The 27,793-nt window shown below is 41.9% G+C and overlaps 1 protein-coding gene across 1 annotated transcript; it reads right to left on the bottom strand.

Annotated features, from left to right (window-relative positions):
- Positions 1-688: 688 nt before the first annotated feature.
- Positions 689-26,861, bottom strand: CRK (CRK proto-oncogene, adaptor protein). Its single transcript, XM_016211113.2, has 3 exons — positions 26,578-26,861; positions 15,667-16,202; positions 689-4,048 (listed from the first exon to the last, which is right to left on the bottom strand). Exons 1-3 carry the CDS (start codon positions 26,816-26,818, stop codon positions 3,911-3,913), a joined length of 915 nt encoding a protein of 304 aa, XP_016066599.1. The 5' UTR covers positions 26,819-26,861; the 3' UTR covers positions 689-3,910.
- Positions 26,862-27,793: the final 932 nt, after the last annotated feature.

Below are 27,793 nucleotides of genomic sequence, written 5' to 3'. Positions count from 1 at the left end.
CTTTTTTCTGTCAAGGGCCATTTGGATATTTACATCATTTGCAGGCCATACAAAATTATCAACTTAAAAATTAGCTATGAAAAAACCCCCTAGATTTATTGAATTTCAAGTCCCGCCTGCAGTTGCCTTGGCAGGGTCAGACCAAATGATTTCACGGGCCATACATGGCCTGTGATCCAGATGTTCCCCATCCCTGCCCTAGAGGATCCTCAGTTTTCTTTTTGAACCTCACTTATTTTTTTCTTAAATATTTTTATTGATTTTTAGAGAGAGGGAGATAAACATTGATCAGTTCCCTCCTGCATGCCCCCTACTGGGGAACTGAGCCCACAACCAGGGCATGTGCCCAGACCAGAAATCAAACCAGCAACCTTATGGTGCACTGGAAGACACCCAACTGAGCCATACTGGCCAGGATTGAATCTCACTTGATAACTAGTTCTTTTATGCTCCCCCACCTTATTTCCCCATTTATTTTTCTTCAGGATATGTGTGGCAGCAAAGCTCCAAACTCTTACCCTCCTCCTGCCAAACTTAGAACTATTTTCATGTTTTCTTCTATGGAGGGGGCCTCTTCTCTCTTCATTTCTGTAAGAGGAACAGAACTTAATCTGAAGATCAGGGTCACAAAACATAAGAGCTGGTATGAGCACTCCGGGCTATGTAAAGGAACCCAACACTCAACATGTTTTTTAAAACAAGATTTTGGCAGTTTATTTTTTGACAAAAAGTTGAAACATTCTTAAATCACCTTGCAGTTAAGTTTGTGTATGCCAAAGTTGACTCCCTTTGAAGCAGGTTCCTTTAACTCTGGGTTGATATTCTGCTGTCTATAGCAGTAACTAGATGTGTTCTGGGTCCAAGGCAGAACACAGTATAAGTAACTGGCAAAGACTGTTCTTTTCGTTTTAAAACTTCAGCACCCATACAACACAAAACTAGAGAATATTGTCAACTTTAGGTATATATATTCACACACTGTGTATGTGTCTATAATTATCTACCCTGAAAATGTGCTACTTAAATAAAGAAGATGTCTGGATATCTAACTAATATTCTAAAAACCTATTGTATAACATCCAAACTTCTCATTTGCTTTACAAAGTCCCCTACCACATCGTTATTTTCTTTACACCCACATAGAACCATTTCTGGACAAGTTTGATGTTCTCTGTCCAGGTCATTCCAGATTTCCAATCATTATGTAATAATTCTTCTTATATTCCCCTGAAATCAGTATTTCATGACTTCTGGAAACCCTTTAAAATATCACCAGTGATTAATCCCAGCTTTAATGAATATCCACGGAGCGTGTACAATTGTTTCTCATTACATGATTGTAGGCTGAATGCACACACACCTCTTATTCCCTAAGTATAACAGATTTAGCTCTTTTGTGAAAAATATTTAAACATTACTTTCTTCAAAAGATCACCAAGCCAAATATTTGGCCATATTTTTATTTACTACATATACTATAAACATATACAATACATGCTACAAAAAAACATTTTTTCAAAATTTAACTGTCAAGAAAGTGTATAGTGTTATAATACAATGGCACATGGTTCATATTTTATTTCAAATTGGTTTGCTTATCACCCATTTCAAACCATTAATAGTGAAATGTTACTTAAGGATAATTAAAAATTATCTATTTGCATTATTAACAATAAACAATTCCAACAAATTAATAAGAATTAACCATGTCAAATATTAGTATCCAAAAATTGGGCTTTTGCAGAAATGATTATATAAAATATAGCAGCCAATTTCAGTTTACTTTGTTCTGTGACAATGTACATATGCACTTGAATAGAACTCTAGCATTTGTTTTTGGAAGATACTTTTAAGAAATCCTTGATTTCTTGAGGTCCAACAACTACCACATCCAGCCAAGTCCAACCCAACAGTTCATAATGGCTTTGGATAATGCATCATTGAGAAATTCTTATGATCTGGGTAGAGTGGCATGTTCCACTAATATTACATAAGTTGAAAAGAGACATTAAAAGCCAATATAATGTCAAAGGCAAAAGAAAATACAAACATCCAAATCAGTTGTGACAAAGTTTTTCTACAAATATTTTAGATGTCGTACTTTTAGAAAACAAAGATTTAATGTGTATTTATTTGGATTTTACAGTATCTATGCTCTAACTGAAAATTTAACAGAGTAGTCAAATGGAATTAAGTCTAGTATTGCAAATTTGTTCATTCAACATTGAGCACCCACTATGTGCATAGCACTGTGCTAACATTTAAAAAGTCGAGTATTAATGTCTTTATCAAGCATTACCTTAGTGTGAGGTAAAAATACATTAAATTAGCGTCAACTCATTAGTTTACTTGTGGTAATGTATGTAATCCTGTGCCAGCTGGCTTCCCTGTGCCATATAATGAGCTTCTGCACACCTCATTCACTCTCACAAACATCTGCACACCAACTGTGCCAGACATTGTGCTAGTCACTATGATACCATGATTTGGTGCACGCCAGAGAATGCAAATTAATCATTACCTATGCAAAAGAATTAGAAAGATACGTTTCTTTTCTAAAATGAGGCCCTAAGCAAATATAAAATGTTTCTATTGGTCATACCACACCATAAACCAGTTAGTGCCTTTCTGGACTGGAAGCTAGCGTTGAAAGTTTCATATTGCAGTCTATATAACCTAGATCTTTTTGGTCTCAGAAATCTTTTCTTTGGAGCACCTGACCCCCTATAAACCATTCCATACTTAAAAGGATTTGTAAACTAAACTTGAACATAAAGAGCCAAAAATGAAGGCAGTTTATAATGTAATGCACTTCATACACTATTCTGGCAATGTGAAATGAATAATACCTAAGTAATTAATGATTGGTTCAAACATTTTTCAAAGTGCTAACCCTATCTCCAAACTCATGTAATTTTAACTTGACTTTTATACAAGTTGCACATAAAGCAAAGGGCAGAATTTGGCCCCACAACCTTCTATGGAATATTCTAAGTGATTGGTCCTTCCACTCCAAGTAGAAGCTAAGAATTCCAAAGAATCCCCTAATAGGATACTGGCACTCAGGAGAAATGTCCCTGCTGGATCCCATTAGTCAGGAGTCTATTTAGCTGTGGCAGCAGTGTGAACCTACTATGACCCCTTGAGGGAAAGCAGAGAGCTCAGAGTCTGGCTGTCCACTCAGTGAATCCAATACTGGCTTAAAGCTATGCACTGAATAAAGTGCTCTGCACATCCTGCTTGTCATCTGGAATGAAAATAAACACTTGAGAATTAACCTACCTGTGGAAAAGAATGACAAGGGTTCAAAGAATCCCAAGAAAAAGTATGAAGCATCGACTAAGAAGGAAGACAAATGCTTCTAGTAGTGTCCTCAGAAATCTCAGGATTTGAACTGTCAGAATGAGTCATACAACGGTCATGTTCTATAAATGAAAAAGCAATCCCACTGGGTACAATTCACACGGTACATGATTACTCTACGGGGGTGAAAGGAACAGTCTATTGCCATTTGATAGGACGGCTCTGGAATGAAAGCAAAGCCATTGGGTTAGTCAGGGTAGGTAGTGTGCAACACTTCTCTCCCGTCCGACGGTTTCCCACAGGTTGATTGCACTGCCTGAGAGAAGGCAGGCAAGATACCTGTCCCTCTGATACACTCAGGCATGGCAGCTACCACCTAAAATTTCCAATTCAGAAGTTCACACACAAGCCCTCCAGTTTTGTACCCTGAACGTGGTAAATGGGACGAGGGATGTAGTAGTTCAGTCTAAAAATGATCACAGGTAACAGAACGCTTATATAAACTAGACTGTTTTGACATCTGTAAAAAAACTGTATAGGTGGCAATTGAAAAGAAAGAAAGAAGGATTGTTCCCATCTGTCAGCAAAACTGTTTGTTGAGCTGTACTCAGCTGAAGTCCTCATCAGGGTTCTGTTGATCCAGCAGACGGACATGTGTGAATGGGAAGTGACCTCGTTTGCCATTACACTCCCCTTCCCACTGACCACTGACATTAATCTTCGTAACCTTTACCAGCTCACCGACCTGCAGGAGGAGAATAAGGACAGCACTTTATTTCCAGTCATGAATGAAAGCTGCAACTCTAACCTCTGATTAGGCGCACCCTGCCCACATAATTGCTCTAGGGCTGACATTACAGAAATGGCTACTTGCTGCCTCCCAAGCCCCAGCCACCAGACTGGATTACGTGTGGTTAATGCAGGCAGAAAGAAGAAGGGATTTTAGCAGTGCAGAAAAACAGAATACAGAAAATAGAAAGGATCCTAGAAAATGATACCTTTTGGAAATCTCAAGAGTCTTTTAATGAGCAAGCCCAACTAGAGTGACCTACTACTCCTTTCCTTTAGCTTCCTGCCTGCCCCACAGGCTCTGTCCTAGGGAAAGACGACCGCATGCTCCCCCCAACTCTCCACCCCAGAACACAGCAGTAGCACAATCTCTCAACCCACTCTCACACACATATCTTGGCCTGTTACTACTTGTAGAGCAGAGGGCAATCATAGAAAGCATACTTCACTTGGTCCCAGAAAAGAAAGTATTCCCATCACCTTCCTACCAAAGGAAGGCTTTCCCCATTTGGGCACATATAGGCCAAAATTCCAAATTCCATCGGCTCCCTGCAAAGCCCCCACCCCCCCGTATACTAACAGACTTTGTTGCTTCTTCTATGCCATTTGGTTCCTGTTCATTAATAAGGGGACATCTTGTTTTTGCTCCTGTTATAAAAAGCTTCCTGTTGCAACATCAAATATAAAGTTTTGACAATCCAAGATATACCTCTATCCTGCTATGAAACTAAGGCAAGGTCAAAAAAAAGAAAAAAACAATCAAACAAAAAAGGTAAAAAAAATAAAAAATAAAAAAGAATAATATGAAAGACAAGATCAGTCTGATGAATAGATTCACCCTGTGGCAAAATATTAAACAAATTTTGTTTAATATTTGGAAATAAGGCCCCAGATGTAACTGGACTAAAGAACTTATAACTATCTTTTGCCCTGGCCAGTGTGGCTCAGTTGGTTGAGCGTCGTCCTGTGCACCAAAAGGATGCTGGTTCAATTCCCAGTCAGGGCAGGTTGCGGGCTCAATCCCTAGTACGGGGCATACAGGAGGCAGCCGATTGATGTTACTCTCTCACATCAATGTTTCTGTTTCTCTTTCCCTCTCCTTTCCTCTCTCTCTCAAAATCAATTTAAAAAAAAGAACTCACCTGGCCAGCGTGTCTCAGCTTTTGAGCGTCAACCTATGATCCAGGAGATCTAGGTTCAACTCCGGTTCAGGGCACATGCCCAGGTTGTGGGCTCGAACCCCACTAGGCGATGCGCAGGAGGCAGCCGATCAATGACTCTCTCATCACTGATGTTCCTATCTCTCTCTCTCCCTTCCTCTCTCTGAAATCAATAAAGTCATATTTTAAATAAAAAAAAGAACTTATAACTATCTTTTAATTATCAACATCTGAGTTCTGAGCATACAAGTGTTTTCTAAGCATAACCGTTCATTTGGTTTTATTAAGTTAATTAACTAGTATTTATTGAATGTCATAAAGTACTGTAGAGAGTATTTTATATAAATTATTTTCTAATCATCATAATATCCCTATAAGACAGGAACCATTTTCATTTTACAGGTGAAAAAGCTGAGATTTAGAAAAATTACATAATATACACCTAAGGTAACGCAGCCAGTGTCAGGGCTGGATCTGAGCCCAGAAGTATCTGGCTCCAAAGCCAATTCATACACTTTTACCATACCAGAAACTTTCAAATTATGCTGCCAGGGCCCTAGGGGTTCCCTAAGAATGTCTTTAGGCCCACAGCTGGCCAAAGCCAACTCAGGTCTAGGTCCAGGGCCTTTTCTACAACCAATTTGATCTCACCCAAAGAGGAAACAGCTTTTCTACTGGCCTAATTTCCTAAAGAACTATCTGAAAACCATAGAAGCCTAAAGTGGTTGTGGGGGTCATAGGATGCTGAGAAAAGGAAACAGAAACCAGGGAATATTAGAGACAAAGGATAAGGTAAAAAGGTGAGAAAAGCAGCAGTGTAGTCTGCAGATATTGCCAAGATTAAGGCTGATGGGCCCGGCTGGTGTGGCTCAGTGGTTAGAGAGTCGGCCCGCAGACTGAAGGGTCCCAGGTTTGATTCCAGCCAAGGCCACATACCTTGGTTGCAGGCTTGAGACCTGGCCTCGGTCTGTGGCGCGTGCAGGAGGCAACCAATTGATGTTTTTCTCTCTCTCTTCCACTCTCTCTGAAAAAACAATGGGGGGAAAAAAAATGTCCTCGGATGAGGATTTAAAAAAAAAAAAAAAAAAGGGGTCGCCCAGCCAGGCGTGGCTCAGCGGTTGAGCGTCAACCTGGGATCCAGGCGATTGGGGTTCGATTCCCGGTCAAGGGCACATGCCTGATCAGTGACTCTCTCATCATTGATGTTTCTGTCTCTCTCTCTCCTTCTCCTTTCCTCTCTCTGAAATCAATAAAGATGTATTTAAAAATAAATAAATTAATTAATTAAATAAATAAAAATTTAAAATAAAATAAATAAAATAAAATAAAAAAAAGAGGTCACCGGTTCAGTTCCCAGTCAGAGCACATACCGAAGCTGTGGGCTGGATCCCGGGGTGGGGGGGCACGCAAGAGGCAGCCCATCAATGTTTCTCTTTCATCGATGTTTCTGTCTCTCTAGCCCTCTCCCTTCCTTTCTCTAAGATCAATAAAAACGTAAAAAAAAAAAAAAAGATTAAGTCGAATGGTGTAAGGGGAGGAAAGGGAACAATGATATTGCATGCCCATCCTCACAAGCAGATCTGATCTCCATAGGCTGCCAGCACCAGGGTTCTGTTTATTCCCAGCAATCTTCCAATTCAAACTTCCTTACATCTGAGCAGGCCAACTATGACAAATAAAGATTTTTCATACAGTCTCTGGGAAGAGGAAGACCAAAACATCAAGTGAAAATGTCCTTGCTAGTAAAATTAGTCTGAAAGACTTCTTCCTTTATCCCCAATTCTAGTTCTCAGACTTTATCTCACTTGTTCCGTTTTTAAAATTCTTGCAGTGTTGCAAGAAGCTAGGCACAGCATCATTCCATAACATTTGACTATACCTTAGTGACTTTTCCTTGTGCTCGACCTGTCGGCAACCCTTGACTCCCCACCCTTCACACACACACCCACACCCACACACAGCACGTTACGAAAATTAATGTCCCTGTGCTGCTAGCCCCTTGCTATGTTAAGGTCAATTATATCAAGTGCAGCACTTCTTCCCCCAATTTTATTTCTTAAAAATATGTTTTTATTGATTTTAGAGAGAGAGAGAGAGAAACATCCATCTGCTGCCTCCCAAAAGCCCCCTACCAGGGATCAAGCCCGCAACCTGGGCATGTGCCCTGACCTAGAATCAAATTGGCAACCTCCTGGCTTATGGGTCAACACGCAACCACTGAGCAACACTGGCTGGGCATTCCTCCCCATTTAAAATATTTATTTGTATTACTGGTCAAAACACGCATGTCAGTGTTATTCTGGTAGCTTGTCCCAGAAAAATACTTGAGGGGATGTGTATGCTCATGTCAAAAATCTAAATGGCCATTCATGTTAGGTTCCCTTCCAGATGGGGACAAAGTGGCCAATTTCTTTTAAGAAGCTGGTTTGATGATATCCCAGCTAATATCCCTAACAGGTGTCATATCTGAATCCATCATTTTATTGATATTAAAACACACATGCACACAAAGGACATGGGGTAACATTCTGGAGTGCTGGCAATGTTCTATACTTTCATCTAGGTGGTTACCAAGTAGGTGTATATGCAATGTAAGTTGCCAGCTGTATACTTATGATTAGTACATTTTACCAAATGATTTCAAATTTAAATAAAAAGGTGTCAAGATAAAGATGTCTGTTGTATTTTTTCCAGCTTTTCTAGGTGTTTTGTAGAAGACAGTTCTTCAGGATACATCCTTAAGCCCGTCCATTCTACTTGATACCAAAATCTAGGCTTTAACACCTTTTCTTTCAGTGTTATATTGCCTTTATTTATTTATTCTCATCTGAGGGTATTTTTCCCACTGCTTTTCAGAGAGAGTGGAAGGGAGGGAGAGGGGAGAGAGAAAAAATTTATGTGAGACACATCCACTGGTTGCCTCCCACACATGCGCCAACCTGGGGCGGGAAGTGAACCTGCAACCCAGATACGTGCCCTGACCGGAAATCGAACCCTTGCTGCTTCGGTGCACAGGCCGGCACTATAACCGCTGAGTCAAACCGGCCAGGGCTGCCTTTATTTTTAAGAATTCAAAATGTCATCTCAAATCACATCCCACAGAGCTCTAAGTAAAAGGCAGGTTGAAATGTGGCCCAGCCTAGACCCTTGTTGTCAGTACCACAGAACCATGTCAGCTTCTTCACAAGCAGAGCAAAACCTGCTGATCTGCCCTCAGACCTTTCTTCTTTCAGAGTTCAAAGGGAGAAACAGTAGGGGTTCCTATAATGCAAGATGTTTCTAGGAGGGAGGAATTATGTGCAAATTAGACCTTTGGACAATATTAAGAGCCATTGCTAATGTACATACTTTCTTGATTTTACCCTACAGGGGAAGACTCAGGAAAACTATACCATACTCTGGAATCTAAAATCTTTTTGGGTTCTTGGGCAAGAATCCCAAACATCATGGGGCGAAAGGCAGGCTCTGCCATGACTGAAATGATTCTGATTTTTTTGGTTAATCCTCACTTGAGCATATTTTTTCCATTGCTTTTTCAGAGAGAGCAAAAGGGAAGGAGGGAGAGAAACACTGATGTGAGAGAGACACATTGACTGGTTGCCTCCCACACGAGCCCCAACCAGGGATGTGGAGTGAGCCCACAACCGAGGTATGTGCCCTTGACTGGGAATCAAACCCAAGGCCCTACGGTATGCAGACCAACGCTCTAACCACTGAGCCATAATGTCTAGGGCACAATTTTCTGATTTTTAAATGGATAAAAAAGTTTTAAGCAGTCAACTGGGCTTATAAGCATGCCCAAAGTGGCCTTAAAGTACTACTACTTTAAGGAAGATCTTATCGACATTAAATAACTCTTTGTACCCTATGGGGTCTTCCTCCTGAAACATAAAGCATATGGGGACTACTGGAGTCAAAACCAGACAAGCCCCAAAGGCAACATGACTATCCTTAGATACCACATGAGGCCCTAGTGCTTCAACAGTTTGGAAGAAAGGGTGGTTGACAGCTTGGGGGATTATGTGGGGGGAGTATAAGAAGGGACAGGGCAGTCTAAGAAAATGGTGCTAAACTTTTTTGCCTCTGTAACTTGTTTCCTGAGCCCATTTCTTCTACAGCTCACTTCTTCTACCTCTGTGACTTTCTAAATACTTTCTCTAATAGTTTGAAAAAAAAGGAAAGAAAATGGTGCTATACTAAGTGCAGTTCTTTCTCCAAGTCGGAAACATGACACATTTCTGAATGCATTCTCCTCCTCCTGTTAGGCAACAACTCACTGAAGCCAAATTCCTGAAGGCCAGACTAGAGGATAAGGGGGTGGTGAGTCTGAGGCATGCTTGGTGTACTACATCAAAGACAAAGAGAGAACCTGAACACTGCCCCAGATATGTTACAATCTTAAGATACAAAGTAACGTACATACTAATCAGAAAGTGCAGACAATACTGGTTTCAAAACTCAAATTATAGATTAAAAAAAAAAAAATCCTAATCTGCATACCAGTGAACAAGACCTTACAAAGGATTTGAAACCCTACATGGCAGCTAATCTTTCTCTTTATGAGGCTGACCTCACCAACACCTTGTAAAGGAGAGACAGTAATGAGCCTTTTACCACTGAGGGATTATTTTAGTGTCAGTCAGTCAGTTCCTCAGCCTCCTCTACTATACTACATCCTCAGCAGCAAGTGTGATCTGTAAAGGACTGACTCTGGCTACTTGTTTCTTCACTCCCAAGGACCCTGATGACAATGGTTTCTTCCTTAGCTCTGTGTAGTTCCCAAGGTAAATCACCATCCAGTAAGGATGCAGTCAAATCTCCATTTGTTCAGGAGTAAAAGATTATCCAGTTTATCTTCAATGAGTTCCAGTGGTAACGAGAAAGAAACTGGAACCCAAATGGCATTAAGTTTTGGTATTCACTAAACAGGAGACTTCAGGGAACTGTGTGACCTCCTTTGCTGGTGTAACCTAAGGTGTGTGCTTTCTAGTTTCTGTCTCTACTATCGAATAGGAAAGACATCAACAGTTAGTCAGCATTCCTTTGATCCAGGCTTGCTGCAGGATTCTGGAGGTCTCAGGGCAGGAAACACACACAAATTCATATAAATAAAGCCAAGGAAAAGCGAGTACAGAGATGGAATATAGGGGCCTTGTCTTCAAACATTTTCAAACACACTAAGTACATATTTGGTAAATATTTCAATATTTGGCTGAAGGAGAAAAAAAAGTTAACAAAACTACAACCTAAGATAGGTGTCAGCAAACTAGGGCCCATGCCGCCTGTTTTTGCAAGTAATTTTACTGGAACACAGCAGGCTCATTTGTTGTTTTGTCTATGGCTGCCTTTTTTTTTTTTAATCCTCACCCAAGGATATTTTTTCCATTGATTTTTTTAGAGAGAATGGAAGGGAGGGAGAAGAGAGAAGGAGAAGGGGAGGAAGAAGAGAGGGAGAGACAGAGAAAGAGAGATTGGTTGCCTCCCGCATGCTCCTTGACCAGCGCCGGGGATTGAACATGCAACTGAGATACATGCCCTTGGCTGGGAGCTGAACCTGCATCCCTTTGGTCCTAGGGCTGATGCTCTAACCACTGCGCAAACCAGCCAAGGCTATGGCTGCTTTCTTGCTACAATGGCAGAGACGAGTGCTTGTGACAGAGACCATATGGCCCTTTACTAAAAAAACTTGCAGACCCCTGATTTAAGGAATAGGTAGTATTTAGGGCCCATCTACAGTCTTTCATATTAATGGGAACAAGTGAGGACAATTCAGCCTTAATGATTCATTTGCCTTAGAGATGGACTGAAATGGTCATAGGTGATATTGGGAGAAAGTTGCAGGTCTTTGAGATTTAACTGTAGGCTGCACAAAATTTTAAATTTTTGATGGAAATATAGCAATACTTGATATCTGTTATACCACTAAGGAACTACTAATACAAGGCGGTTGACAATTTTGACATTAGAACACATTACATTCTTTTCAACAATGTCCTCTCTTTGCAAAGCTGGGTTTCGGCAGTTGCTATGATAAAAAACAAGTACCTCATGAAAATAAGTAGGAAACAGAAAATGTGGGTGGTAGTGTACAATATGATCCCAAGGTTTGAGAAACTGTTCAGTGTCTAATAGGTAAACACATCTCATTAGTTAAGTAATTGCTGTTACTTAATTCTTTCAATTATGTTTATTATATTTTTCAAATGGGTACTAATTATTAGGATATAAATATTTAAATTGTTTGGACCTACCTACTTAATAAGCGGAACTGTCAAGATATTTCTTTTGGTTTGAGGCGCTATGAAATAGTACTGAGATACAATGAGTGCTATGAACCAAGAAAGTTTGGAATCTCTGGACTGCACTGTTGTGGTTGACAGCAATTTGCCCAAAAGTGGAGATATTCAAACACATGTTTAATATCACCTGTGAAGATACCAGAGGGCCTGCCTTCAATGTCTGAGAGGCTGGATTAGTTGCTTCCAAAATCTCTTTCCATTGAGATTCTATGATTTGAAATGAAGATGTTCAAACAGGATGGAAGGAAGAGGGACAGTAGACACCTGTCTCAATAAACAATACAGAAATCTAGACCTACAATACCAGAAAAAGCCAAACTGGAACCAGCAAGGACATGCCACTCATGTTCTTATACCTTCCCATCTCATTTTTTCTGTTAACAAAGGGGAAATGGGGGTTCTTCACTCCTATTTTCCATACATAGGTCAAAAGGTCTTAACAAACTTATGTTTCACAGAGTTCCACATGGGGAAATGTGGAATTGGTGTAATCACTGTTACATATTATCAGGGACCCAAAGCACTTTACTACTTTCCTATCTGTGCCCTGAAGAACAGGTCCAAGCCTAAGAACACCAGAAAAGCTCCTTGGTTGTTCTGAAGTGCTATCTATCAAAGGCAAAATCAGAGAATGGAAGTTATATAATTAGTGCATTTAAAGATATTATGATTGTTCAGGACAGTTTACAGAGATACAAAGCAAATTTTAGCACCTGCAATTTATAAGATTCATTACTATTCCAGCTTCCAAGAAGCAGTAAAACAAAAATGAAAGATCAAAATCTTAGCTCAAATCTAAGATAAAAAAATGAAAGGTGTCTTTACCCTACTCTGTTATTTCCAGAATTTCTTCTTTAAAACACTCAGCATCTCTGCATTTGTTTAAAATCTGTCTTAATCAGGAGCTCCAGGATGGAACAGATAGAATCTGTCTGGTTCAGTTACATTCCCCCAGGATATGAGTGACTGCCTGACCCACAGAACTATAATATGCAGCGGAATACCCCTACTTTGGTTGTTAACTAGAATTAACCCCTTCTTTCCAGACTCTTCATCCCTACTAGAGAAATCCAGTGTGTGGGAAAAGAGGAAGTATCTAATAATTTATATTCTGGGGGGGGGGGTCGTCTCTGGTCACAGCAAATATACCATGCAGGAAACATCCATCTATAAGGCAAGGGCACGTGGTTCCTGAGCACTGTCTTTTAATTTATTGTTTTATAATACAGAAACCCTTTCTTAGGGGAAAAAAATTAGGTTAAGCAAGAGAGGGAACCCAGAGCCTTGCATCCTCAGCTTTCCCTTCTCCCCAGGCACCTCCTGGGAACTCTTAGGACAGTGAGAAGCCTTAGTCTGAAGACTGCTGGTCTAATATATTATCTCTAGGGTCCTGCCCAAGTCTAAAACACAATAATTCTATTATATGTTAACTATAACTTTTTTTAAAAGAAAAAAAGAACCCCTCCAGAAAAATACATACATACATACATATATAAAATGTAATGATTCTAATTAATCAATTTCAAGTTAAGTGTATAATGAAGGTCAACTATAATTAAAATAAATTCAAGTTAAGTGTAAAACTCCACTAAAATGCACCTAGCTGGTCTATAGATCTGGGTTTATAGTGAGTCAAATAGAGCAATAAATTTTTGTTGTCTTTTTTAAACCAGAATTCAAAGGTCAGAAAGCCAGTATCTCCTACTCTTATCTTCCAGCCTTGTCCCAATAAGGACTAGGCATAGCTCCTATGAAAAATCAGAAATGGGAAAGGAAAACTGTGCCTCCTTGCATAGACAGTCCAACTGAGGATATGCTATCAATGAACCAACATAAAACCTGCATTGAGGAGGGCAGCAGCACTGTTATAAAATGAAAAGAATCACAGACTGAATTTGGGCAGAGTAGAAAAAGCACCAACGTAGATATGGGTTCATCATATCTCCACTTCCAACTAGTTTGAATGATCATTCAATCTGTCTAAACATAAGTATTTTTCATATAATGAATAAGGATATCTAAGGTCCTTTCCAGTTACAGAACTGATGGTAAACTAACACCATGTTTTTAATTACATAAAATGTTTTAAAGCTATTACTTGGGGTATTTGTTCTAACTTAAAAGAGGCCATCTTCAGCAATCAACATCTGTGGCTCAAAACCAATATCCAACCAAAAAAGAAAATTTACTGAAATCAAAAACTAGTTTTCTACTTAAATCTTTATTTCACAAGATTTATGTTTCACAGCAGGGCAAGCAGCTCAACCATTTTCAAGTACTAAAGCCTCTAATCAAGGCAGGCATCATAAAAAACAATTCTCTTTCAGAGAGAAAATGCAGCCCTGGCCAGCGTTGCTCAGTTGGTTGAGCATTGTCCTATACTGCAAAAGGTTGCCGATTTTGATTCCCAGGCAGGGCACATGCCCAGGCTGTGGGTTTGGTCCCCTGCTGGGGTGCACATGGGAGGCAGCCGATCAATGTTTCTCTCTCACGTTGATACATGTTTCTTTCTCTCTTTTCTCTCTCCTCTCCCTCCCTTCCTCTCTCTCTAAAAGGAAAAATCAATAAAAACATACTTTTTAAAAAAGAAAAGAACATACAAACGAAAGGAAAATTAATGTGCTTTCTCTCTTGGTGTTCACTGGCTTGTTCTGTGAATGCCATTTTCACACTCCAGCCCAGGGCTAACAAGGTCTGCAATGACTGTGAAGAATCACATCTACCATGTGCACAGCGCCATGTTGGATGTTGCCATCGTCTGAACTGAAATAAAAACGAGGCTAGAAACTTGTTCTCTTTACCCTCCAAACTCTATGTGGGAGAAAGTAGTGAGGCCTAGACAGCACACACTGCATTTCTCTTCAAAGCAGGGATGTGATCCCTTAAGTCACATCACGATCTCAAGGAATGCACACTTCAAAAACACATTTTCCAGTCAAACCTTTCAGACTCAACTAACCCTCCTTTGCATACACTATCCAGAATGTAAAAGAAAAATTTCAGATCCAGTAATATCAGAGACTGGTACAAATAAATTCTAGTTCATCCTGTGGGCTAACACTCCCACTTAGACACAGGGCAGCTCTTACTCCTCAGTATATGAACGTGACCAAAGAAAACAAAGTTTAGAGAAGATGTCAGTTTACAAGAATACACGTTTGCCCCTTCTCAGCTAATCTGTGCTCACATAACTTCAGCCTGTGCTTATGAAAGCTATTTCCTTACGCTCAAGTTATAATATCAGTAGGCTCTGAAAATTGGGATGGCTTGCCACTTCTGTACGAGCTTTTATGCTGAACCACTGGCTCTGCATAACTCAGAAAGGGGGAGAGGTAAAGGGGGAGGTATGGAGAGGAAGGGAAAGGGAAGGAGGAAAGAGACAAAGCTGAGAGTGCTAATGAGAGGAATAAAGAAATAAGCACAATGCAATGGTTGGCCAGAGAAGATGGGCTACCAAGAATAACAATTTACCAGTGAAAGGCAACAATTTATTCCTCAGGAGGAACTGGCTTTTTGCCTGCAAAATGCATTAAACAAAGACCAAGTAAACCTGCTGCTCCTTGAAATTCATACTTTTGAGAACATATCTCTTCACACCTCTACTACACTTTACTTTTCCTCTTGAATTCTTACTTGAACACAATCAATCAACAGTAAGGAATCCCATGCCCCAAAAGTAAAAACATTAAGTTTCTGTGGAAAAATTCCATGTAAGTGTTTTCATTGGAACCACTTCTTATTACTCAAATCTTTGTGAGCCCACCTTATTTCAGACAATGATAAACAGAAAGAAAGAAACAGGTTAGAATGTAGATGAGAAAAAATATTTTAGGTTAATTCCTGTGAATTCAGGTGGTGTTATTAAAGTAGTCAAAGTATGTTTAGTATATCAATCAGAACATTCAGTTATACAGTTTTAAGCTTATTCATTCCAAAACAGGTTTTCTATAAAAAAGAGAAAACCCAACATTAAATGCCCAAATCAGTACTTAACGGTTCAACATCCACAACATCACAATGCTGGTGCTTGTGCTCAGCATTCCTACAAAGCTCTAAGAGGTCTGAAAGAGAGACCCTGTAGCAGATCTCCTTTCTATATTTTGCACATTATGTACCTCCAAAGCCAAGGCTGTCTTGTCGTAGGCATTAGGGACTCGCTTCTGGATTACCCTGGCATAAATGGGCCCATTCTGGAGGTTAGGGAGCGGAGTGTTGACGCTGGGTTGGGCATAGGGCCCAGGCTCCGGCCCACCCAGTGGCTGTGGGTGGGAACCCTCCTGGTTACCTCCAATCATAGCCGATACTGAGGCGGAGCCAGGTCTATACTTCTCCACGTAAGGGACTGGAATCATCCCCCTCTTGCCTTCGCTGTCCTCTGCATTCCACCACTGCTCTTCAGGCTTATCCCGGATTTTCAGGATGTCTCCTTTCTTAAAGGGAAGATCTTCTTCATCATTCCCATTAAAGTCAAAGAGGGCTCGCACATACTCTGTCTCCTCTTGCCTGAGAATCACTCCACTACCCTGCCTGGACCTGGAAACTGGTTCTATCAACGTTGTAGTGTCCAAATAGTGTATTTTGTAGAATTCCAGTAAAGCAGGCAATGAGTCAAACTCTTGATCTCCTATTCGGAGTCTGGAGGGGCTCGCCCCTGGAAAAAAATACAACAGGCTATTACTTAAAGATGTATTACACTGGTGATAAAAACAGATTTTAAGCATTTCCCACACACATTTAGTCAATATTTTATCAGAAAAAATACTGTCTAGAAAAAATAACCCCTTCTCCTCATAGTAAAATCATATTTTGTAGCTGAAACATTCTCTGGGAAGAGAAGGAACAGGAGACCATGAGAGACAAAGCCACTTAGGACAGGCTCTCACATTGGATCAAAGACAGCAACACCAAGACTTACTGTTCATTCTCCCAAAATGTTCTGTTGCTATCCCACTTATGTAGTAGCATAAAGTTCAAGGTTTTGTTGCAATCTTTTTTCCAACCTCAGGAAATGTAGCAAGCTCTCCTTTTTCATAGGTCCCAGCAGCTATTCCAGGAAGGGCTGGGGAGAACTTGGTATCTATCTACACTAGGTTAATACACTAGTTCTCTTCACATCTAGAATGTACAATTTAAGAGAAAGTTTTAAGACTGATTGCTGACCTGGCCAGGTAGCTCAGTTGGTTAGAACATTATCCCAATACACCAGGTTGCAGGTTTGATTCTGGTTGAGGGCACAGACAAGAATCATCCAACAAATGCATGGCTGGATGGAACAACAAATCAATGTTTCTCCTCTCCCTTTCTAAAAATCAATGAATTTTTTAAAAACATTTTTTAAAAAAGACTGATTGCTTATATCAATTTCACTTATGACAAAAAAGTATAACTAGGCAAATAAAATAAAAACAAAACGAGGAGTCTATACAAAAACTAAGAAATTAACTGCTTAAAAGTAAATCCCCGCCCAGGCGGAGTGGCTCAGTGGTTCACGGTCAACCCATGAACCAAGAGGTCACCAGTTCAATTCCTGATCAGGGCACATGCCCAGGTTTAGAGCCCAGTCCCCAGTGGGGGTCGTGCAAGAGGCAGCCTATCAACATTTCTCTCTATATATCCCTCTCTCCCTTCCCCCCTCTCTAAATCAATAACATTTTAAAAATCAATTCCTAAGGCCTTCACTTAAGAATAATATGGAAACTAGATTGTTCCCTTAGAAGCAAACAGATCATAAAAAAAGGTAAACAAGGTCAGGCTGGTGTGGCTCAGCGGTTGACCATTGACCTATGAACCAGATTTTCGTTTGACTCCCAGTCAGGGCACATGCCGGAATTGTGGACTTGATTCCAAGTAGGGGGCGTGCAGGAGGCAGCCAATCAATGACTCATCATTGATGTTTCTCTCTCCCCTGCCCTCTCTCTGAAATCAACAGACATATTAAAAAAAAAGTAAACAAGAATGCTTGGGGAAAAAAAGATGTTAAAATCCTCAACCTCTAATGACACACTGAGGATCGAAGACAAAGGACATATTAGGAATGCTTAAAACTTGCATTATGCAAAGTTGTATGTGGCCTTAGACACAGGGTATACTTTAGAATGTATTCCCTTCCTCTCTATCCCGAGTTCTAGAATTGAATAATTGAACACATATCAGTTCAAATAAGAAACAAAGTTTTGTGTGTTTTTTTAATCCTCACCTGAGGATATGTTTTTATTGATCTGAGAGGAAGGGAGGAGAAACATTGATGGGTGGCCTCCCTCATGGGCCCCTACTGGGAATCCAATCCATAACCTGGGAATGTGCCCAGACCTCGATCAAACCGGAGACCCTTCAGTGCACAGGACAATGCTCCAACCACTGAGCCCCACTGGCCAGGGCGAAACAGTTTTCTAATGAGGAATACAAACCTTTAACTTGCACTCTGCTGAGCACCAAAATATCAAATCATCCTTATTGCATTTAAAAAATTTTTTTATTTATTGATTTCAGAGAGAGAAAGGGAAAGAGAAAGAAACACCGATTTGTTGTTCCACTTATTTTTCTTAGTGCAGTTTGGTGGATTTTTTATTATGGTGAGATACACATAACACTTACCATGTAAACTTTTTTTTTTTTTTTTAATGTTTTTATTGATTTTTGAGGGAGAGGGAGAGAGAAACATCAATTTGAGAAACACCGATCTGGTGCCTCTCATATGCACCCTGACCAGGAATCAAACCCGCATCCTAGGCATGTGTCCTAATTGGGAATCTCACTGGTGACCTTTTGGTGCATGGGATGAGCCACACCAGCCAGACCCCCCCCCCCCTTTGAGAGAGGGAAAGAGAATGACTCATGGACAGGCATAGGTTTGTTGTTCTACTTATTTATGCATCCATTGGTTGCTTATTGTATATGCCCTGACCAGAGATCAAGCCCACAACCTTACTTATCGAGAAGAGGTTCTAACCAACTGAGCAATCCGGACAGGACCCTTTATTGGATTTTTCACTTTTTGGTTTCCTGATAATAGAGCTATGGAAAATTGTTTTTTGATTTTTATAATTTCCCACAGTCTTAAAAAATATGACTTAAAATAAAAACTGATCTTAGACAGAGGAAGGGAGAGGGCGGGGAAGGGAGAAAGATCAATCGGTTACCTCCCAAATGCGGATCGAACCTACAACCTAGGCATTGCACCCTGACCAGGAACCAAACTGCCACCCTTTGGTGTACGGGATGAAGTTCCATCCAACTGAGCCACACCAGCCCAGGCAAGAACATGACTTTTAATGGATACAAAGTATTCCCAACATTTCACTAGTGCAAAGGATGCCGTTTATGAGCATTTTTGTTCCCAGCTATTAACATTTTTTATTACTTCCTTAGGATAAACAACTTGAAATGCAACTGCGGGATCAAATGGTAAGAGCATTAAGGTTTATGTTGCCAAGCTGCCCTCCAAAAAGTTCACACAATTTTACACTCCCACCAGTGGTTTATGAGTTCCCACTTCCCCCACGTCCTTATCAAAACAGCATTTTAAAAATCACTGCCGCCCGGCTGGGTGTGGCTCAGCAGTTAAGCATCGACCTAGGATCCAACCTGGGATCCAGGCTGAAAGGGGTTCAATTCCCGGTCAGGGCACATGCCCAGGCTGCGGGCACGATCCTCAGTCAGGGACGTGCAGGAGGCGGCCCATCAATGACTCTCTCATCATTGATGTTTCTATCTCTCTCTCCCTCTCCCTTCCTCTCTCTGAAATCAATAAAGATATATTTTTTAAAAATAAATTAAAAAAATAAAATCACTACCAAGTTAATAAGAAATATTATCTCTTTTGAAATATCTTTAGTTGTTTGCTTTTCACATTTATTGACTATCTGTACTTCTTTAGTGAAGGTTACTTGTTTAAGTCCTTTATAAGGGAAAATGGCCAATTTACCCTTTCCACTTGTATTAACACACTGGCCCTCCCACCTAAAAGCCATAGCAATTAATGCTGTGAAATAGGAACACTGTGGTAGTCCAGATGTCCACATTAACTTGCCACTCTAAAAATATGAGAACCCATTATTTTGTTCAATGTTAGAAAATATTTCTTCCAGAATGACCAGAAAAACTGCATTTAAAAATCTCTACTGGGGAGGGGTAAAAAGATAAGCTTTGGAAGTCCTCAATACAGAATGAGTACTGATGAGTGCCTTCTCTTTTCACCCTAATGAATGAGAGACCAAGACATAATTTAAAGGAGAGTTGCACATTTCTTACATTACAAAAGTCCATCTGTGGAATTCATGGCTGTAGGCTAAAACAATTTAATAGCCCACACTCAGTAATGCTGGCTGTCTCTCCAACTAAGATGATGAACTGCGTTAAGTACAGGGTGAGTTATTGAGCTCCAAGGAGACCTCCTTAGCACTGCTGAAAAAAGAAAGCCTCTGGGCCCGTAGTTTAGAAAATGGTCCAAAAAACACCTGGGGAAAAAGCTCCCCTGCTAGATCAACAGCTAAATGGTTTTCACTGGTTGTCTTTTTGGGACAGCAGTTGGCAGACAGTAAGTGCTCAGTAAGTGTTAGATATTATTATTCTCTTTTTTTAATCATCACTGGAGGATACGCTTTTATTGATTTTTAGAGAGAGGAAGGGGGAGGGGGAAAGAGAGAAACACAATCTACTTGGCCCCCCACCCCACACACACCCCAACCAGCAGGGATTGATCCGGCAACCTTTTGGTATGTGGAGGATGCTTCAACCAATTGAGCCACCTGGCCAGGGCAGTGTTGGGATTATTCTTCTTAATGAACATAACTCTAAAGCGAGGGTAAGAAGCTAAATGAAAATCTGTTCCCAGCTTTGAGAAGCTGACAGCATAGCCAGGGATACAAAAGCAGAGAGTGTGGTTGGTGAGCAAGAAGCAAAGCAGCATGTCTTAGGAAGATATCATTTTCACCCCCTGGCTTTCACTTTCAACTGGAGATGTGTTCTTACAGAAAGAAAAAAGTATCAACAACAAACCATGTTCTCAGATACAACAAAAATCACAATGAAAGAGCAGCTCTGGCCATCCCTAAATATTTGCAAGATACCCTTTTAAGTCTAAGAAGGAAGGCAACCACTTCCTGTCATCTGTTGTTATGGCTCCAATACTGCACTAGCCCAAGTGAAATTGGGGGACGGGGGTAGAAGAACAAATAAGACCACTAAGCCAAGTCCCTTACAAAGATCAGTGTGAGAATTATGAAAAGAAAAATTGGAAGCTCATCTACCATAAAGGTAGGAAGTTGGTTCAATTCATTTCTTGTTCAAATGCTTCATGGTGTAAAATGGGTCCACTTTTTTTTTCTTTTCAGTTTGGCAATCCCAACATTCACAGAAATATAAGTTAAACACCAAGGGAATTAGCTATAAATTCTTTATTCTAATGACACAATAATAATTTCACAGAGAAATACCTGTTTTTGTGTACTGCTGGAGCAATTAGATATTTGGGACAATCAAGCGTTGTTGATCCAAACTCCAGAAGAAGGGAAGGGAGGGGAACAGAATATACGTAAGTCACAGATAAACTCAAACTTCACCACAACTATGTGTTCCCAGTTCCTTTTCCCTAGGTTCAGCTTCTTCCAACCACAAACAGCCAAAGGCAGGAAACAGAAGGGCGGGAAAGGAAGGAGATATAGCCAGTAAGTCTAGAGAACAGAACCATCCACAGGGTTCTAAATGCTGGGACTTGGGAAACCTCACTGACATCAAACTTATGCTGGATTCTAGCCTTGGCCAGTGTTGTTCAGTGGTTAGTGTCAGCCCCAGACCTAAGGGTCACGGGTTCGATCCCCGCCTGGTTGGGGCTCATGAAGGAGGAAACCAATAGACGTGTGTCTCTCTTACATCAATGTGTTTCTTCCCCCACCCCCCTTTCACTCTTCAAAAATCAATGGAAAAAATATATATCCTCAGGTGAGGATTAAAAAAAACCCCACCCTTATGCTGGATTCTGAACACGCAGTTTCAATTAACACATTCAGAAATAAAAATCAAAGCAAGCAGTTATTGTTTTGGTTTCTATACATGCCCAACTTACTACTTTTAAGCATTTTTAGCCCTCAGGGTTACATAAATTTTTACGATACCACTCCCTGCAAGTTTTATGAACACCCAAGAGCTCTGTGGGCTAAAACAGGCCAAGTAACTTCTGGCATGGGTAGCACCACAGCGGCTCCATCACCAGCCTTTTTATCTCACAGCATCTCCTTTGTCTGTTCCTCTTTCCTTAATTTCCACTCCTCTCTTCCTTCTCCTTGGCCTATGGTATTAATAGAGGTTGCTTAGATAAACATTCCCAACTACCTGTTCAATACAAAGGGCTAAAAAGTCTACTAACTTCAATTTCTGAAGAGGTCTGAAACAGGTATCGATATATGGTCTCCTAAGCAAATAGAACTTTCTATAAACGTTGGGTATCAGCACGGTACTCTGTAGATTCAGACTGACTGGGTTTGATAAATTCTATCTACTTACTAGCTGTATGAGCTGCTTTTTAACATCTCATGGGGCCGAACACCTACCTAATAAAGCTCCTAAAAGTAACCAGTATATTATAGGTGCTCAAAAAAAAAGAAATTCATACCCTGGTTGGGTAGCTCAGTTGATTAGAGCATTGTGCCAATACACCAAGGTTGCAGATTTACTCTCTGGTCAGGGCACATAAAAGAAGCAACCAATGAATGTATAAATAAGTGGAACTACAAATGGATGTTTCTTTCCTTCTCCCTTCTTCTAAAATAAATTAAAAAGAATTTTTTTTAAAAAAAAGGAACCCCGGCTGGTGTGGCTGTTGGTTGACAGTAGTCCCATGCATTGCAAGGTCACCCGTTCAATTCACGGTCAGGACACATGCCCAGGTACAGGTTTGACCCCCGGATGGGGTGCATACAGGAGACAACTGACCAATGTTTCTCTCTGTCTGCCCTTCTCCTTTCCCCTCTAATATACACACACACACACACACACACACACGGAAACTTACACCCCCAACCTCTGAATTTCTTTAGAAATTTTCAATTTATCCCCAAATCCAGTCTGCTATTACCCAGAGAAGATTCCACAGAATCTCAAGCTGCCCCTCAAAAAGTTCTATGAGGGTCGTAATTTCACATGGGCATAGAAAAGGCTTGGAGAAGTCATGCACCAAATAAACCTACTTCCTTTTTCCATGGAATCTTTTTTGAGGGGGTGCATAAAACCCGTAAGTAACTCACTGAAGAACTTTTCCCAGAACCACTGAATGGAGGTATTCTCTGATACTGAGGAGTAAAACATAAGGACCAGGTTTGAGAACTGCAAAGATGAGATAAATGAAACAGAGATGCTGAAAGTACAAAGAGGTGGCAGTAGGCAATCAGCAGTCCAAGAGGATCTCCAGAAAAGTGGCTTCAGCAGCACAATTATCGCCCTAGCTTCTGCTCCTCCATACCCAAAATAAGGCAAGCTTTTATGCTCCCCTCACCCTCTAGGGCAATAGATAGGCAGCTCTCAGTTGAGCAGGTCACAGCAGGGGCCATCCTATTTCCATGTAGTGGATTCAAGGTCCTTTCACACCTCTTGATGCACATCCCCCTCCACCTCAGCACATACTCCCTAAGACATGCTGTTTTAGCAGCGCTCACCAACCCACACCATGCATTCTAAGACCCTCTTCAAGCTAAGAACAGTTTTCCATTTGTTTCAGCTCCTCTCTCCCAACTTCATAAAGATTAATATATCTAATACTTAATTTGTACTTATTATATACCAGCCCCATTCCTAAGCACTAAATACACTAAAAGTCATTTACTCCTCCCAATGACCCTATGATGTATTACTATTTTCCATTTTTCACACATGAGGAATTCAGGCAGAGAAAAGTTAAAGAACATGTCCAAAGTTACATTAAGTATTAAGTGTAGGGTAGGATTCAAACCCAGGCTCCAGAGCTCAAGCATGTAACAACTCTCCAACTCACACTTATTCAGTTTTGTTGATTATCTACTTACTTACTGGTCAAGGTCTAGTAATACCTCATTGTTCCAGAAGAAACGAGTGAATCAATGATTGCAAAGCTTTCCCAAGAAGTATACCTGACAGAGTATGACCCACAGATCTGACCAAGCCCTGCCCTGTGGCACTGGAGCACAGCCAGGGCACTCCCAGACTACAGTTACGTCCAAAGCCTGCAGGAATTGAATACCCAAGATAAAAACAGGTTCACTTGAAAATGCTGAGAATTTCTGGTCTATTTTATCCCTAAGCCTCTAGAAACTGTATCTAAGCCAGTCCACACAAAATCTACCTATGTATTATGTCCACACTATATTATTCTAAGCAAAAAGCTCATGTTCCATATTCAATTTGCCAAATAAGGATTGTAAAAGCCTTTTCTTCATCACTGACTTTTAGATAGCAGATGTGTATTGCCTGAACACTAAAGCCAATTTTTTTCTTTTTGCCAATTTCTTCTTGTCATCCTTTCCTTTTGGTCTTTAAACAGAATCTGGGACCCCAGAACAGAGACAAAAGGGTTGAGTCCTCTATGAGCACTGCTGGGATCTCAAAAGGAAACTGGCTTTGACAGACAGGAACACAGTGTAATAGTGTCAACTCTCAGGTCAGAATTCCTAGCTTCAAATTCCGGCTCAGTATTTACAAGCTGTGTGACCTTGGGGCACGTTATTGACTCTCTGATTCTCATTTCCTCATCTATAAAATGGAAATATTTTAATAAACGGAGATCACAGTATATTCCTCACTAGACTATTATAAACAGTAAATGAGTACAGTACTCAGCGAAGTACCTCGCACAGAATAAGCCTGTCAGTAAATGTTAGCTATTAATATTGTGTATGTCTAAAATTCAGAGATTTCTTTTGAAACCTGTGTGGTTTCAAAATAAAAACAGCTTGATGGGGGAGGGTGAGAACAAAGATTAAGTATTCTTTATAAAGACAACTGAATCAATTACCCTACATGGAAAATAAGGTTTGTGGCAGAAAGAATGAAAGAATTACCACAACAATGTCCATGAACTTTCCACACCCCATCGGCAAACTTTGGCAATCTTCATTTTATCTTTTGGGCCAAAGATCTGAACTCATATATGTTATGAAAAGGTGGGAACTCAATATCAAGGTAAGCACTGAGATATAAAGTCATGCTGCCAAGGTATGGAGAAAGCCCAACTAAGAAACCTGCCTGCTTCCATTTCCAAAATTTGCAATCAACTAAACACATACACAAACAGAAGCTTGAGAATTGAGTTTCAGTGACAGTTTGCCATCATATTTCTGCATTGTAACAAAAAACCCTAGACACCATGCAAGTGGTAAAAAGTAGAATATAGCCCAGCCGGGCATGGCTCAGAGGTTGAGCATTGACCTAGGATCTGGGAAATCAAGGTTCGATTCCCGGTCAGAGCACATGCCTGGGTTGCAGGCTCAATTCCCAGTCAGGGGGCATGCAGGAGGCAGCAGATCAATGACAATGCTCCCATCATTGATGTTTCTATCTCTCTCTCTCTCTCCCTCTCCTTTCCTCTCTCTGAAATCAATAAAGATATATTAAAAAAAAAAAAGGACATATGTGGTATAGGGCAAATATATGTCACATCAATATTCCCATCTCATTATAATGCTATTAAACCAACCAGACTGAGAAAGACCTAGGATAATTTACAGACTTAATGAAACTGGTGTGCATTAACAACAGAGACTGACTACCCTGTCTCTCCATTTCTGGCCAGAGTAAATAAATCTAAATTGGGACTATTCTAAAAGGGAGAGTCTGCAGAGGCTGGTTCAGGAGCTTCCTAATTCACTTCAGACTGGACTGTATCTAGTCTCAGCTGGTCAGAAGGAAAATGCTTCAACTTGGGAATAGCAGCAAGGGACTAAGACTCTTGGTGCTGTTACACAGACAATGATCACCTCAGAATTACTATGTACCTCACAAATCTCCATAAATCTCCTTCATATTCCCCAGTAACTCCAATGGCAGGGGTAAGACAGCCATATCTCAACGAGTCTTGACAAGGAAGACCGAGTGGAGATAATTTAATTTCTAGAGAATCTACCCAGCAGGGATCTGTTCCCAACATCTAGAAAGACTCAGGCTGCAGGCCCAACTTAACACAGCCCCAAGAAGAGGCCCTGGAGTACAAGACTGACAATGTTTAAGTCCCAGGAAAAATGCAGTGCCTTCCATTCATTTTCAGAGAAGGGATTGTTTCCATTGGCTTATTTCTGGTTTGTTTCCTGAAAAGAAATCTTCCCTCCACTAAACTCTTTGAAAACTAGGCCCCCCGCCCCAAATGCAGTGAACAGTTTTCTGGACACTAAGATCTCTTACACACAGTCAGCCCGGCATCGACTTATTCTAGGTTGGCCACAAAGGGCTTTCCTTCTATCACCAAGGCACTGAGCTCACCTCCGCGGAGGAAGAGGACGATAAAAGTATTTTGGAAAAATGCCCAAGAAAGGAAAAAGCTGACCGGTTTCCTGAAGGGTGTCTCCATCCCTCCGGCCTGTATGTGGTGACTTCCTACCAAAGGCCACCAGTGGAGTATAGCCAAACCTGCTCTCCAACATTGCAGAAAATGTTTGAAGCCTAAAAAGCCACTTGTAGGATTATCGGGTTCATTCTGGGCACTGCTGCCAAGTGATGCCCCCGCAGTGCCAGCATCCCCCTCCGTTCTTTGTCCCCACGTTTCCCGGCCCTGCCCTAGTGCCTGGCCCCGGCGCTAGCCCCACCCTGGGGCCAAAGCGGTTCCCCTTCCCCTGGGCTGTCCTCCCAAGTCACACCCAGAGGCCTGGGTCAGCGGCTTCTCCTCCCCCACGCACTCCCGCTGGTCTATGGGAAGAAGCCCGAGCAGCAAGCCGCCCCATGCCACGATCACTCCAGCCCTCTGCCCACGTCCCTCGTGGGGGGTCAGCTCGCGAGGAGGAGCTGGGCAGGCTGGGGAGTTCCGCGGCCCTCACCCCCGCCCGGGGCCTCCCGTCCTGTCCGTCCCTCACCGGGCGGAGGCTGGGCGGGCGACGGTGGCACCGGTGGGCGCGGGCCGCTGCTGTTGATGATGTAGTGGGAGACGCGCGAGTTCTCGGAGACGCTGAGCACATAGTCCCCGGGGCTGGTGCTCGAGTCCCGCACCAGGAACACCCCGTGCCGCTGGCCCTGCAACATCATCACCGCATCCTGCCGGCTCAACCGCCCCCAGTACCAGCTACTCCGCTCCTCCGAGTCGAAGTTGCCCGCCATGGCCGCCTCGGTGCCTACACGTTGGGCCGCCGCCGCCGCGCGCGCCCCTCCAGCCCCGTCGCCCGCCGCCCAGCTGACCGGCTCGGATCTCAGCTTAACAGCAGCGCCTGAAATGGCGGCAGCGGCCGCGGGCCTTCCCGACCGGAAATGACGCGCTCCTGCCCCCGGGAGGATGCCGGGAAAGGGACCACCGCCCGCCATTGGGAGAAGGGCAAAGGACAGCTCGCGCACGCACTGCGCATGCGGTCTCCTGGGTGTCGCCGCCTGGCGGGAACCCGGACTGCAGAAGATGGAGAGGCGGGGTCTAGGGCAGGGGGCGTGGTCTCAGCCGGCGGTCTGCCGAGTTTGTATCTGCGCTGTTGACCACGCGGATCTTCGCCCCGCCCGGCTTCAAGTTGCTGTATGGCCCAGGACTTCAAGGTAGCAACCCCGGGACAAAATTGGACTAGAAAAGATGATATAGCTTCAAGGCCTGAGCTACCAGAGACGGTCTTTTTTCTGACGGTTCCTCCAGCTCCTCCTTCCCCAGGCCACCTAAAGCTCCTGTTTTCATTGATTCATTAAGCAAACAGTGACTGACACATTTGCCCTGTGGGTGGGTGCAAAGGTGATCAAGGTGAGCCCTTTCCTCATCGAATTCCCAGACTAGTGGGAGGAACCAGGAAACAGTCCAAAGGAATGTCAAAGCTAACGAATAGGGAACAGACCGTAGGCTCTAGGAGCATAGGGCAGGGCCCCCTAATCTAGCCTGTAATGGGATGCAAGAGGGCTTCCCAGTGGAGGTGGCATGTGCTGAAAGAATGTTGAATGACAAGGGGGGAAGAGCATTCAAGACAAAGGGAACAGAGTGTGCCAAGCCAGGTAGAAGCATGGAGTTCTCTGTACTGAGGCTCTTAAGTCATCTGCCCAGATTCTTCTAAACCCTAATTGAGGCCATAGGTATCCTCTGTTCCCCCTACCTTCATCATCATCTCT

Source organism: Miniopterus natalensis, chromosome 17 (assembly GCF_054644295.1).
Source record: "Miniopterus natalensis isolate mMinNat1 chromosome 17, mMinNat1.hap1, whole genome shotgun sequence".
Taxonomy (NCBI): Eukaryota; Metazoa; Chordata; class Mammalia; order Chiroptera; family Miniopteridae; genus Miniopterus; species Miniopterus natalensis.
Note: the sequence above shows the minus strand (reverse complement) of the source record. Positions and strands in the feature narration are given on the sequence as shown.